This window comes from Paramisgurnus dabryanus, chromosome 17 (genome assembly GCF_030506205.2).
Source record: "Paramisgurnus dabryanus chromosome 17, PD_genome_1.1, whole genome shotgun sequence".
NCBI classification, from domain to species: domain Eukaryota; kingdom Metazoa; phylum Chordata; class Actinopteri; order Cypriniformes; family Cobitidae; genus Paramisgurnus; species Paramisgurnus dabryanus.
The window spans coordinates 18663277-18679400 of NC_133353.1; the positions used below are offsets into that span (position 1 = coordinate 18663277).

At 42.4% G+C, this 16124-nt stretch overlaps 1 protein-coding gene across 15 annotated transcripts in view; it reads right to left on the reverse strand.

Moving 5' to 3' along the window:
• Positions 1-16124, reverse strand: part of mocs1 (molybdenum cofactor synthesis 1) — a 269565-nt gene that overhangs the window by 1556 nt on the left and 251885 nt on the right. For 2 of the 15 annotated variants that reach the window (XM_073812498.1, XM_065288726.2), the window contains exon 12: positions 15120-15151. The exons of 8 other annotated variants lie outside the window; for them this stretch is intronic. In XM_073812498.1, the coding sequence (XP_073668599.1) occupies positions 15120-15151 (32 nt within the window). Of the gene's footprint in view, positions 1-5877; positions 6076-15119; positions 15152-15214; positions 15571-16124 lie in introns of those variants that run through there. 5 more of the 15 variants (XM_065288727.2, XM_065288729.2, XM_065288720.2 and 2 more) reach the window with 5 other exon arrangements.

Genomic DNA, 16124 nt, shown 5'->3' on the forward strand with positions numbered 1-16124 from the left:
GGGCTGCTCTCGACCAAAGATTTTCCTAATTGACTAGTAGTCATTTTCGCTATTATTCGACTAGTCCAACGTTTATGATATTAATTTATTATATATATATAACGGTAACGGCATCTCGTAACGGTTTGTGTTTCAGCTCTGTGTCCTGCTCGCAGTGAAGCCGATGCACACGCCTTTAAGAACATCCACACTGATGACCATGAAGAGATGGAGATGCAGATGCTTGGAAGATCTAGCAAGCTTGTAGCTATCCTTACTTTTTGGCAAAGTCCTTTGCTTTTTGGACACCGTACACAGGGGTCTTCAACGTTTTTTTGGGCGGGGACCCCTTACATGTTTTACGTATTACCAAGGAGGATTAGGGCCAAGCTTAAATAAAAAATAAAACCATCTCAAGATTAAAGTCATTCAAATACGAGAATAAAGTCATTATTTACTGAGAAAAAGTCAGAATAAATGTAATTTCGAGAATAAAGTCGTTATTTAGCGAGAATAATGTTGTTATTTAACAAGAATGAAGTCGTTATTAAACAAGAATAAAGTCATAATATAACAAGAATAAAGTTGTAATATTTTGATGTCACGTTTTACATTAAGGTGTTTGGAGTGATGTGAACAAGCAGATCTGCAAAGCAGATACAAAATTACATACCTTTCTTATTAACAGTGGCGGCTGGTGACTTCTTTTTCTGAGGGCGCACGATGCGAAGTTCGTCACAACATGTATGTAGCCCGTCATGTGTGTGGTATGTAATATCAAAATATGTGTTCTGCACTTTGAGAGATCGTATGTGCATCACGTGTGCTGCCAAAATAAGTGTCTGCTGCAGACGCGTCAAAGGGTTTATGATAAAAGAGACGCTTGCGTTTGCCAGATACTCGCATAATCTCATGCGTAGAGAGTTTAATGTTAAGGGAGTGTCTTTTGGAACATGAGCGTCTCTTTTATCCTGAACGGTTTTGATGCGTGTGCAGCAGGCACTTATTTTGACAAAACACGTGATGCACACATGATCTCTCAACACGCAGGACACATATTTCGGAAAAGGGAACCACACACATGATACTCCGAACACTTATTTTGAATTCGCGCCCCTCGGATGAGGAGTCACGAGCCGCCACTGCTTATTAATAAAATAATATAAGGGAGATGTGCTCGGAAAGGCAGTTTGAAGGAATCTCCCTCATATAAAAGGCAATATGGGGGGAGATAATGTGAACAAACAATTTTCAGTGCACACCTTAATAAAACAAGCATGCAATGAACAGAATATTGTGATGAAAAAAGGGTTTTGTTAATTGGGTAGGGTTAAGTACAGGCACATAGAGGCGCACCTAAATGAAAGTGCACAGGTGAAAGGGGATAATCATATGGCCGAGGGAGGAATGGAAAGATTCTGCGGCTTTGTGAACTAATAATTAAGATAAATGCAACGAGTAGGCTACGTTTCACTTTAGGTGTGCATGATAGCAACAATATATAATCTTTACCTTAAGTGCAGATAAAAACCCTAAAAGACAACATTTAATGTGGCTTAATGCATCTACACAGTAAAATTAAAACACCATATTCAGCAAACATTTTATTAATAAAAACATTCTGTGTACAGGCAAGCAGAAGATCCCAAAATAAGAACATAAACCGCTAAAGTGCACGTTCGTTTCCTTCAATGAAAACAAGCTAATTCTGAGATTTTCTGCGTGACCGTACATACTTATTAATAATATATTATAGTGTGTAGTGAATTTAGTTTATATCAGTGTCTTAATGCAAGTAAACAACGTAAAGAATAAGCCTGAACTAAATATATTGACTTCATTCTCGAAATTTTACGACTTTATTCTCGTTAAATAACGACTAAATAACGACTTTATTCTCATTCAGTAATGACTTTATTCTTGAAATGTAACAACTTTAATCTCGAGATGGTTTTATTTTTTATTTTAGCTCTGCCCTAATCCTCCTTGGTAACGTTTTTATTTTACTGTGAGATGGACAATTACACATTTACCTGAACCTGGGCTTTCGGTTTATAAAGATGACTGATCATGGTGAATGGCACAAAGACTATTCTGGTGGGGATAGAGGTTGTTGTGCTACTTTATAATTCAGAGGTCTGTTGTCCTTCTTGTGGATCATCATTGTCATGAGTTTGATTAACGCAGGCTTATTTTCCTCACGCATCCCTGTGGGGAACTTTTTGAGAGGTAGATTTCAACCTGGATCTTGCACAACGCACAATCACAGCGCGCGTTTCATTAATTTTTAAATGCGAGCGATAGTTTTGTCACATGGTGTGGTGTTATTTGCCTGTTGAATTAGAACTTTAACAAATACCAATCTGAACAGCGTGAAACTGTGTCCAAGTTCAGAAATATAGGTGACATGTCGGACTGATTCTAAAATAAAATTCTGAAAGACAGACACGCATCCTTATAAGTTTGACCTGTTTTATGATGGCTTTTCTGTCGCTATGGCTGCTTCCTGAGTGGACATATATAATCTTCAGATATTTTATTTTGGTCTGCTGGCTACACTGGACGAGCATCTTCAAGCCTATGAGGCCGCGCACGTGCGCAACTTAAAGGGGACATTTAACATTTTGTACAAGTTTTACGTTTTAGTGAAAAATAGCTTGTGATTAAACATCATTCGGCAGATCCCCTGCCTATCCGTCACGGACCCCCAGTTGTAGACCCATGATGTACACAGTTCCAAACAAACGAACACTTGAATACACTGTCAGAAAAAAAGTACAAAACTGTATCTTTTTTGTCGCTGGGGTGGTACCCCAAGGTACCCCAAGGTACCATTTTAAAACTTTTTCAGGTATATAAACATAATAGAATGATGTACCTTTTGGGGTACATTACTGTTCCTTAAGGATCGATTGTGTACCTTCAAAGGTACAGTTAACTGTTTTGTACCCCTAAAATTGAACTGGTACAAAATTGTTCCTTAAGGTACACAATTGGTCCTTAGGTTATAATATTGTACCCCATAAGGTACAACATTTTAATGTGTTGTATACCCATAAAGGTACAAAAAGGTACCTTTTAGGGTACCACCCCAGCGACAGAAAAAGGAACAACTTTGTACCTTTTTTCTGACAGTGTATGTGTCTGATAATGGTGCACGTTAGTCAATGTTAGCGCTAGCAGGCATGGGTAACGTTGTATCCTTTACTTCTTATATTTTTTTTAAAATGATAAGCTATATTTTTGAGGTTGAAAGAATAATACATCAACGTTTGCAGAATATGCACTTCAACTATTTGGTTAAAAAATTATCACTCAACCTGACATCTCTGTCAATCAAGGACTGTATATTTTTCTGTGACTAATCAACAATTAAAATGTATTCGAACAAGCCACTCTTCGTCGACTAATGATTAGTCGAACATTAGGGGGCAGCTCAAAACAATAAAGTAAATTAAAGCTGCAAGCAGCGGTGAAAGGGCCTTCGCACCCATGGCAACCAGCAACCGATGGCCTTAGGAAAGCAGTGTACAGTGGGGAATATGCATTTAAGTGGGTAGATATAGGAGGAATAGGGCAAAGTTATTTTGATGTGACACCTCCTGTTGGCAGCAGGAGGCGCAATAACTAAAACTGAATAGTGCACATAAATGCCTTCAGTCCTAGAGTCTTATTAAACATTAATTAGAGCACAGATAGAGCCAGTTAAAGAGCCAGTTAGATGCCAATTTTAAGCGTCCTATCACTGTTTATAAGTCCCGGACAACATGTTTAAATGCATGCAAGGTCAAAAAACACTGTAACTTCTCAAAATATAAATTACCCCATTACCCCAGATCCCCAAACGATTCCTGTGAAGCCATTCAACGACTCAGTCTGCCTAAACCCCACCTTTCAGTAGCCTACTCCAGAGGTGTAAAGAGTAGCTGAAAGCCATACTTGAGTAAAATTAAAAATTCCTTACTGTAAAAATTATTCCACTACAAGTTACAAGTCACCAATTTAAATACGACTTGAGTAAAAGTATTAAAGTAACCCAATTTAAAAGTACTCAAGTATTTTTACTCGTACTGAATGTTGGCTCAAAGATGCACTAGTCCTCAACACAAAGAGACATTGTAGGTCTGGGCAGTGAAAACTAAGAAAGTTTATTTATGAGGTTTTATTTCCTAATATAGAAAAGAAATCAAACACCTCAAAATTTTGACCAGGCAGAACAAACACAGATTAAACATAGTCATAGTCTTTTGACTAAAATTTAATTTAGTTTTAGTCATATTTTTGTCATCTGAATTGAATTAGTTTTAGTTTAATTTAATTCAACTAAATGCCATGAGATTTTAGTCTAGAAATCTACATTAAATTTAATTTAAACCCATTTAATTTTAGTCTAGTGTCATTGTGTACTTGAATGTGCCATGCTGAAAAATATATAGCCTAACTTTGTGATATAAATATATGGTAACACTTTACAATAAGGTTCATTAGTTAACATTAGTTAGCTACATTAGTTAACATGAACTAATAATGAACTGCACTTATACAGCATTTATTCATCTTTGTTAATGTTAATTTCAACAATTACTAATACTTTATTTAAATCTTGTTAACATTAGTTAATGAACCTCTGAACTAACATGAACAAACAATTAAAGCTTAAATTTTTATTAACTAACATTAACAAAGATGAATAAATAATGTAACAAATGGTTTGCTCATGGTTTGTTCAAGTTGGTTAATACATTAACTACTGTTAACTAATGAACCTTGTTGTAAAGTGTTACCAAATATTCTTATATAGGCCTATCCTAAAAAATATATAATTTTAATATTTAAAAAATTCCAGTAAACTAAAATTACACTAACAGAAATATGATAATGCATATTAAAAACGTGAAGTTGTTCATTTGAAAGATTAATTGTAAACACATGTAGTACGTAACACCACTATCTCACATTAAGTGCACTACATTTCTTCCGTTATGCATCCCTCTTTACAGTAAATACATTACAGCATACTTGATTAAATGTGAGGACAGTGAAATTGTACACTTATTATCAATCTTACAATGTACTTAAGTTACTCGGGCAATCAGCTGGTTTGTTTTGGCTTATATAGTAAGTTATATCAAATTATGTAACTTACCAGCTCAGGTTAGCTGATAAAGTAGCATCAGAGTATATAAACATTTGTGCTTGCCTTTGAGTTGCGGGATGACCCTCCTGCAATCGTGCTTCACTTTTGTTTTGATTGTAGCATCACATGTTTAACAAAGGGTCCCTTGACTGAATCAAATGTGATATGCATCCATATGTTTGCTCTTTATCTCTTCTCTCAGACCAGACGCAAACTTTTCTCTACAGTTTATGACATATGCAGCACGCAGATGTCCCGCTACGGTGGCTCAACGCAAACCATTCAGCGTTTGACATCAAAGTACCGCGAGACCAGACTTCTCCATATGCATTTGATTCGGTCTCGCAGTACTTTGATTTCATACGATTGCTCTGCGCAGCGCCAAATTAAGTCCCTCAGTTGTGTGTGTGCGTGTAACCTCGCGACCACAGATTCTATCCATCATCACCCTCTGACACTTTCGTCTCGTTTTTATTTGACGAATAAACAATGTAGCGAGTAACGTTAAATGTCCTTTCAAATGTAGTGGAGTAAAGAGTACAAATACCCAATCAAAAATGTAATTGAGTAGAGAGTAAAAGTTGCCTATATTTTTGATACTCAGTACAAGTACAAAGTAGCCCAAAAAATACTTAAGTACAGTAACGAAGTACATTTACTCAAGAACTTTACACCTCTGTGTCAGGAACGACAAATACAAGGATCCCAGCGCAGAGGTGTTTATTTAAGATGTATAAGAGATGACACAATATTAAAGTCAATATGTATAACAGGAGACACTCAGTGAAAGTCAATATGTATATGAGAAGACACTCTGTGTTTGTGGAGATGTATGTGAGGAGAAGACAACACAGGCGAGACAGGCTCAATGGAATCCCTTTGGGAAAGGCTCAGAGTGGGAAACACAGCACGGCCGTAGAACCTCCACTCGCACATCCGAAATCCTCAGAGAAGAAAATCTGGCGGGGCACAGAGAGAGCGAGAGGCAGTCAGAGTCTTCAGCAGAGTCTGTGCTGGACAGCGCACAGCGGCAGTCCGAGCCTTACGCAGAATTACGCGCCCGAAAGCGCACTGCTGCTGGACAGCGCAAGAGGTAGACTGGCGCTCGGAGAATCCACAGACAGAGAGAACACTGAAGTTTGACGGTGACACACCACTCGGGAGAGACTGACAGCAGGGCTCGGAGTCTAACGGGGTAAAGGCAGCAGAGAGCACGGTAAATAATCCAGACAAAACTACACACAGACACTCGACACGAACAGGACTAGAACTAGCCAGGCTAGCGGGCATGAACATACTAAGACGAACTTGCAAGGAACAGAGGAAACGAGGGGAATTTAAATCAAACCGGATGGGCAAATAATAAGGATCAGGTGTGGGACGCCGGTGAGAAGAGTCGGAGATAATGAGGTCACCAGGTGGAAGGCGCGCACGTGTGGAGCTGTCAAAACATAAACACAACACAACACATGGTGAAACAAAGACAAAGCGGCCAATAAGACCGAAATCATGACAGGACTCCCCCCCCACGACCGCCACCGGGCGGTCCATGAGGGGGCTCACCCCGTCGCCGGCGGAGATCCTCTATCAGCCCAGGGTCCAGGATGTCCCGGGCCGGTACCCAACACCTCTCCTCCGGACCATATCCTTCCCAGTCAACGAGATATTGAAATCCCCTACCCCGGCGACGCATATCCAGTAACGACTTAACCGAATACACAGGGGCACCATCTATAAGCTGAGGGGTGGGAGGGGTGGGGGCAGAGGGAACAGGGTTAAGGTGGGAAAAATACACAGGCTTCAGTTTAGACACATGAAAAACTGGATGAACCCGACCGAGTGCTGGGGGCAATCTGAGCCTGACCGTCATGGGATTAATGACCTTAACAATGCTGTATGGTATCTGCCTCACGGAGAGGTAAATCCTTGGACGAAAGCCATACTTTCTGCCCACAGATAAAACGGGGCGCAGTTCTACGGTGACGGTCGGCTGCGGCTTTGGTTCGTCTGGAAACCTGACGTAATGTAAATCTAGCTTTTCTCCAGGTGCGTTTGCAACGACGGACAAAAGCCAGCGCAGACGGAACCACCGCATCGGGTTCCTGTGATGGGAATAAAGGGGGCTGAAACCCCATGGACGCCTCAAAAGGGGACATGTTAAGGGAAGAAACAGGGAGAGAATTATGGGCGTATTCAACCCAGGGTAACTGTTGGCACCAGGAGCTCGGATATTGCGATGTCAGACAGCAGAGAGCTCTACCTAAATCTTGGTTAGCCCGTTCACATTGCCCGTTGGTCTGAGGATGATATCCTGAAGACAAGCTAGCTGTGGAGCCTATTTGTCTACAAAATTCCTGCCAGAAACGAGAAATAAACTGAGGACCCCTATCTGAAACAACGTCTGTGGGCAGACCATGTAAGCGAAAGACGTGTTCGATCATAACCTGGGCCGTTTCCTTGGCAGTGGGCAACTTGGGCAAAGGGACAAAGTGAGCCGCCTTGAAGAAGCGGTCGACAATGGTCAAAACTACAGTGTTTCCCTTAGAACTAGGCAAATTGGTTACAAAATCGATGGCGATATGTGACCAAGGACGAGAGGGAATGGGTAGTGGTTTAAGCAGACCAATAGGGGCTTGATGAGAGGCCTTATTACGGGCACAAACCTGACAGGCTAACACAAACTGTCTGACATCGGGACCCATAGAGGGCCACCAAAAACGCTGACGTACGGTAGCCAACGTTCTCCGAACCCCCGGATGGCAGCAAACTTGGACTCGTGACCCCACCGGATGACCTCGGAGCGAAGCGCATTCGGAACCCACAATCGACCCGCTGGGCACCCTTCTGGCACTTCCCCCTCCCGGCCGGCCCGTCTCACCCGTTGTTCTATTCCCCAGCGCAGGGCACCCACCACCCGCCCCTCCGGGAGGATGGTTTCGTCCCCAGCGGAACCGGGGCATTCGAACAAACGAGAGAGAGCATCGGGCTTAGTATTCTTGGAACCGGGCCGGTACGAGAGGGTGAAGTTAAATCTGTCAAAGAAGAGCGCCCAACGAGCCTGACGAGAAGATAACCTCCTGGCTGAACGGATGTATTCGAGGTTCTTATGATCCGTCCAGACCAGGAAGGGCTCCGAGGTCCCCTCTAACCAGTGACGCCACTCACACAAAGCCAGTCTGACCGCCAGCAGCTCCCGATTGCCTATGTCATAATTTCGCTCTGCTGGGTTTAACCGATGGGAGAAGAAGGCACAGGGATGCACCTTGCCATCCTTAGCAGACCGCTGAGACAAAACGGCGCCTACCCCGACATCCGAAGCATCCACCTCCACAATAAATTGAGCAGCCGGATCTGGAATAGAGAGAACAGGAGCAGAGATAAACCGGGACTTTAAAATATCAAAGGCCTCCTGAGCACTGGAATTCCAGACAAACCTCTCCTTAGTGGAAGTGAGAGCAGTAAGAGGTTGAGCAATCTGACCATAATTTCTGATAAATCGGCGGTAAAAATTGGCGAAACCCAGAAATCTTAATAAATCCTTACGGGAGTCGGGGACTGGCCATTCGGCCACCGCTTTGATCTTGGCAGGGTCGGGACGGATCTCACCGGGGGCAACAACAAAACCCAGGAACGAAACTGACTTACGATGGAATTCGCACTTCTCCGCCTTGACATACAGTTTATTTTCTAACAGCCGGCGTAAGACTCGGCGAACATGCTGAGTGTGTTCCTGCATAGAGGGAGAAAAGATGAGAATATCATCTATGTACACAAAGACAAACTTGTTAACCATGTCTCTCAGCACATCATTAACCAGAGTTTGGAAGACAGAGGGGGCGTTACAAAGGCCGAACGGCAGAACGCAGTCCTCAAAGTGTCCGGTAGGGGTGTTAAAGGCTGTCTTCCATTCATCTCCCTCTCTTATTCGCACCAGATGATAGGCGTTGCGTAAATCTAGCTTAGTAAAGAACTGCGCCCCCTGCAGGAGCTCAAACGCAGTAGACATTAAGGGAAGGGGGTACCTATTCTTAACAGTAATGTCATTTAAGCCCCTATAATCAATACAAGGGCGCAGGGAGCCGTCTTTCTTGCCAACAAAGAAAAACCCCGCCCCTGCGGGCGAGGTGGAGGGACGGATGAGACCGGCACGCAGGGCATCATTAATATACTGGTCCATAGCCTCTCTCTCAGGACCCGATAACGAATAAAGTCTACCCTTAGGCGGAGAAGTGCCGGGGAGGAGATCAATAGCGCAATCATATGGCCGGTGAGGAGGCAGGGAGGTGGCCCGGGCTTTACTAAACACCTGAGCGATATCCGCATACTCCGCCGGGACCCCGGTCAAATCGACCGCCGGAACCTGAGGAAGAGAAAGAACAGAACCAGAAACAGCAGAACCAAGACATGACACATGACAAGACTGGGACCAAGACAAGATAATACTATGCTGCCAATCAACGTGAGGGTTGTGTTGCGCTAACCATCCATGCCCTAAAATAATAGGAGATAGAGACGCATGAAGGACGTGCAACACAATCTCCTCACGATGATTACCAGACACAGAGAGACTCACAGGAGAAGTGCAATGTGTAATCCGTGCCATCTGCTGCCCCTTGAGGGACCAGACATCCAAAGGGGACTGGAGAGGAACAACCGGGACACCCCAGGCGCGCACCAGCGCTTCATTCAGTCGAGAAGGGCAGTGGATGGATGGTCACGCCCGGCGAAGGACAACATAACGGGAAGCTGGGTACTAGAAGCAGGGGAGAGCTTTGAAGAAGTGGCGCCCACCAGGACTCCCGTATTCACAGATGGGCAGCGGCCTTTTAACGGGCAGGTCTTAGCAAAATGTCCGGATCTCCCGCAATATAAACACAGCGCCTTCTGCAAGCGTCTCTCTCTCTCTCTCTGTGACAGGCGCATGCGCCCCAGCTGCATGGGCTCAGACACGGCAGAGGGTGAAGATGATGAAGAGGGGGAAGTGGTGGTCTTGTCCGAAAACGCTCGCTGGCGAATGGAGCGTCGCTGCTCGCGAAGCAATCTCCGGGCTTCGATCCGAAGAGCGAGGTCAATGATGGCATCCAATGAGGGAGGAAGATCCTGGACAGCGATCTCGTCCTGGAGATCATCAGACAACCCCTCGACAAACTGCGCTCGGAGAGCCGCTTCATTCCAGTGGCAGGCAGCCGCTAGGGTCTTAAACTCGATGGCGTACTCGGTGACTGTGTGTCCTCCCTGAACCAGATGTGCCAACCGAGCCGCAGCGGCGTCCCCGCGCACTGAACGGTCGAAAAGCCTCTCCATCTCCTCGCGAAACTCCTGAAACGAAAAGAGTCTTCAGCAGAGTCTGTGCTGGACAGCGCACAGCGGCAGTCCGAGCCTTACGCAGAATTACGCGCCCGAAAGCGCACTGCTGCTGGACAGCGCAAGAGGTAGACTGGCGCTCGGAGAATCCACAGACAGAGAGAATACTGAAGTTTGACGGTGACACACCACTCGGGAGAGACTGACAGCAGGGCTCGGAGTCTAACGGGGTAAAGGCAGCAGAGAGCACGGTAAATAATCCAGACAAAACTACACACAGACACTCGACACGAACAGGACTAGAACTAGCCAGGCTAGCGGGCATGAACATACTAAGACGAACTTGCAAGGAACAGAGGAAACGAGGGGAATTTAAATCAAACCGGATGGGCAAATAATAAGGATCAGGTGTGGGACGCCGGTGAGAAGAGTCGGAGATAATGAGGTCACCAGGTGGAAGGCGCGCACGTGTGGAGCTGTCAAAACATAAACACAACACAACACATGGTGAAACAAAGACAAAGCGGCCAATAAGACCGAAATCATGACACTCTGGCCTACTCTGCTCTGGTCAACTGACAAAGTCTCCGCACAAACTAGGAAGATGCTTGCTTTGCTTTTCAATGATTTACGATGAAAGGCAGAAAAGCCAGAACTCCAAAAGCCAGAGGGCGCTCTTGTGCAGAAACTTAATATGCGCTGCAGACGAAAAACCATACACACACAGCTATGACATGCAGCTCCAGGAAATGGCTTAAAGGGGAGATTCCACAAGACGTTTTTAAGATATTAAATAAATCTTTGATGTCCCCAGAGTACATATGTAAAGTTTTAGCTCAAAATACCCTATAGGTAATTTATTGTGGCATGTTAAAATAGGCACTTTATGGGTCTGAGCAAAAATGCACCGTTTTTGTGTGTATCCCTTTAAATCCAAAAGAGCTGCTCAGGTGGGCGGAGTCTCAAGCGCTCATGCTGTAGACAAGGCATTGCATTCTCTCACGGAAGATGTTAGTAAGAGATATTCAGCATTATACATTTGAACAAGTTTATAAAGTCAATCATCTGTTTTATGCATACTAAATACATGTTTATCAGCAGATGGGGAACATTGTGGAATAAAAATAAAGACTTTAAGGTCTCATGCTGCTGCCAGTGTTTTAAGCAGGCACAATGATTTTCAGCATGTTACAATAAAATCCACTTCCACAAGCACTCAGAAGTTTACTTTTTGACCAAACCACACGAGCACATTCAAATGATCTGTAATAAAACAACACGTTTAATGCTTAAACTTTAGAGGAACAGATCAAATGACATGTTTAAGTTTATTGTGTACACATATTGAACACATTCGCGTTTCTGTCAGTCTCTCACTCTCTATCTTGTAACTCCTCGTATTCATTTGAAACTTGAGAGAAACATTAAACAACATATTTATGCTTATTGTGTATGATTGTGAATACGCGTTGTTCTCTCACTCTGTCTCGTGCAGTGCATTAATCCTCGTGTTCATTCATATAAACTTCAGAGAAACATATTAAACAACATACTTGAGTGAACCGTTGCGTTGCTCTCTCTCTCTCTCATTCGTTCGCTCACTCGCTCTCTATCACTCACTCGCTCTCTCTCTTGCACTAAGGTAAGGTTAATCCGTTAGAACGTTAATTCAATCTTTAGAATGATTATTAAAACTACAAGTTATAAGATTGTGGGCTCCTGTTTGTGTTTGAGGGAATACAAACACGTCGTGCTGTCAGTCACTCTTTCTCTCTGTCTATCGCAATCGTGAGGCCGTTCATGGTTGGATAGCGCAGTTGAAGGGGCGGTATCATTATAATAAGATCCCCTACCTACGTCATCTGGGGAGCGAAATCCGAATGACCGACATATTCACATGCTTGCTTAAGTATATGTGATGCATTGCGCGATTGGTCTGACTCGCGTGAGAGAGACGAGGGTGCATGCGTTTGTGTGAAGGTTTTTTTTTAGACTATACTCACTTGCAATTGAACGTGAATTTGTTTACTACTTAAAAACATCAAAGCTAAACATCATATCTAGTCAAACAGCATAACGACATCGCTACAAATACAGTATGGGATTAAAATCAGCGAACATCAATACACTGTAAAAAAAACTTTGCTGCCTTAAAATTTTTTGTTATATCAACTCAAATTTGCAAGTCATGTCAACAGAAATTAGTTGTCACAACTTATAAAATATAGTTGAGAAAAGTCTTTAAATTTATAAGTTATAACAACTCACCTGTAGTTATAACAACTCATCTCTAGTCAAGATAAATAATAGTAAGTTGAAATGACTTGTAAATCTCAGTTGATTCAACAAAATTTTTTAAGGCAGCAAAGTATTTTTTACAGTGTAGGTTTAAGGATACGTTACCTTGTTTCAGTGACGCTTGGTGAAACAGCAGTGGATGTTTTCGGTTCAGATGCTGAATGTAATGTAATGATAAAAATGTAATGATCCCAAACTTTAGACATTCTCTGCCGTTTATGGACATCTCCGCCATCGCGCCAAATAAATTCAAAATGCGTCACACGCTATGATGTGCTGCCTGAACATTGAACAACGGTCCGTGTGAATCAGATCTTGGCGCGTGTACTGCACATCATATGAATTTAACGAGGCTTTGAGGCAGAATTTTTGCCTCTAGGAATTTTTGAATCGAGTTAATCAAGTAACTCGTTGAAGTGTTTCAGCCCTAATCTTTTCCATTCTTTAGTATTTTAGTATCATTTAGTAGTGTTTTTATTTTCGTGTTTATCTTTTGTTAATAAATTCCATTTTATTACCACTGTGTCTTCCTTGTGTTGATAACACAGTAAATGGGTTCAACAAGCTGGTCCGAATCTCACAAAATCCTTCAGATAAATTAGATGACAAACTCCCTCTAATTACATATTTTTTTATTTCTTGATGTCTTGGGCATAGTGCCACCAACAGGCATAAGGGAGTGTGTCAGTCATAAAGGTGGATATTTTGACAGTCGCATGCGGTAAACTTTTAAAACTCCTCCTAGAAAATTCATGCCTTTGAGACCAGACTTGGCCAACATGATGCCAAGACATTGGAGATGCTAAATTGTGAAAGGATTTTTGATATCGCAAACACTGTGGCCATGGCACTGTGTCAAAATGTACTTTTATTTCAGGCACATTTAGGGCTCTTTGCGTGCTTAGATTAACCTGAAATTTGGCACCCACATCACAGTTGTCGGCTGTTAAGTGTGGACAAAAAGGTCAGACAAAGGGGTGTCTCTTAAGTCGCTCACTAGTGCCACCGTTTGTCTAAAATGTGGGGTTTGTTTTACCTACAGTACCCAAATGGGTCAGTAGCAACATAAAATAGTCCACCGACATTTACCCACTTAATGCACTTTCCCACCATGCATAGTTTTCTCGGAGGCACCATGTAGCGATTAAAAATCCCTACACGAGGGCCCGCCATCGCTGCTTGCAGCTATATTTATTATTATTCTCCACATTCAGTGGGACTTTAGAGGGCCTAAACATGCTCAAAAACTCATGAAACATTGCACAGATGTGATGAGTGGTGAAAATTAAAAAGTGGTGTAGGCTTTGGAATTAGGGGTGGGAAAATGGCTCTATAGTGCCACCTACAAATTTTCAATGAAGCAGCCCTTGGACTGTGATTGACGTACATGGCATGATACAGAAGCGTACTGAATTTCATACAAGACCTACAAAAAAGTCTCTTGAAGTGAAGCTGTATACCTAACAGGAAGTCAACTATTCAAAGTTATTTCTATGATTTTGGCACAGTTTTTGTCATATCGAGGCGTCATACTTTAACCAACTCCTCATACAGTTTTCGTTGGATCATCTTCATATTTGGTGACAGACCTGCAAACTCCTCAGAGTAAAAAAGGTGACAGTGTCGGGCGCACGGGGGGGGGGGGGGATTGGTGTGGGAGGGTTACCCCAGCTCTATATTTTTTTTGTGATTTTAATATGATTCTGAGCGTGACTTAAAGGAATAGTCTACTCATTTTCAATATTAAAATATGTTATTACCTTAACTAAGAAGAGTTGATACATCCCTCTATCATCTGTGTGCGTGCACGTAAGCGCTGGAGCGCGCTGCGACACTTCGATAGCATTTAGCTTAGCCCCATTCATTCAATGGTACCACTCAGAGATAAAGTTAGAAGTGACCAAACACATCAACGTTTTTCCTATTTAAGACAAGTAGTTATACGAGCAAGTTTGGTGGTACAAAATAAAACGTAGCGCTTTTCTAAGCGGATTTAATAGAGGAACTATATTGTATGGCGGAACAGCACTTTTGGGAGTACTTCAACTCGCCTGAAAAATCCGCTCCCCTTCTCCCTCTCATAATGGGAGAGGGAGAGTGTTACTGTGCCGAGTCGAAGTACTTTATCTCTGAGTGGTACCATTGAATGAATGGGGCTAAGCTAAATGCTATCGAAGTGTCGCAGCGCACCCCAGCGCTTACGTGCACGCACTAAGATGATAGAGGGATGTATCAACTCTTCTTAGTTAAGGTAATAACATATTTTAATATTGAAAATGAGTAGACTATTCCTTTAACAAAAATCAGCATATTTTAATCAAAAAACAATGTTAAAACATCCTTGAAGCTTAAAGAGAATGACACATTTAATATTTTACAAATGTTTTTATTTACAACTCACGGAAACGCCTGGAAGTGTTGTGAAGCATGACACTGAAATAAAAAAATAACAAGAGACAGACAGAAATGAAAAACATTATTGGCCAATCGGAATCTTAGCATTTGCTTTTCTCTGGGCCAATCGGAATCTTAGCACTTCCTTCAGAATCTTGAAGACAGCGCGGTCCTTTGGATGAGAGACACACCTGGCTACCACGCGAGTCTGATGGACACTTTTAACGTGAAGGAACCATCTTATTCAAGGTAAGTCAACTTTTTTGGAGCAAAAACAACAACTATTTGTTTGCTTGATTTAAATTAGCGTTAGCTAATATATATATTTTGCCGATGTTCCCGAAAGCTTTGGGCGACAGAGCCACTTTGTCCTCTCAGCCGGCGTCTGTGCAAGGTTGACGATGACGGGCCATTGTGAATGGCAGTGAGTGCTTCACCAAAGTGCCCAGAACCATGGCCTGAAAGTAAATTAAAATCATTAAAATATAACCTTGCAAACTAAGATACATAGTGTTAGGACTCTGCCATAATCTTGTTTGGTTATTATATCTAGTTTTGTGTGGCAGGGTCCTGACAGTACTATGTTTTGTGTGGGAGAACGTGGTTTTAGTGTTGTCATTTTAGACCACGTTTTTCCCGTGTCTTGTGACTTTATCCCCGCTCCCTTGCATTTTCTAGTCTTTGTTTTTATGTCTTGTTTAGTTTAGTGTACTGTTTTCATGTGTATATATATATTTATATATATATGTTTATATATATATATAAATATATTTATGGTTTTGTCTTGTTTGTGCTGTGGTTGTCTTGTGTTTGTTTTGTTTCACAGGTTCACGTGTGCAACCTGAGCACATGCCCAATGCTGTTATACACTATGTGCCTCGCGTCTGGAAGAACTGGTGAGCACTAGTGACAAATCAGGTTGTTAACAGTTAAACTGTTTGTTTGTTTGTTTGTTTAATTAATCATTTGGTGCGTCTGTATCATGCAGTATACATTTAAAAACTGAGGTTTT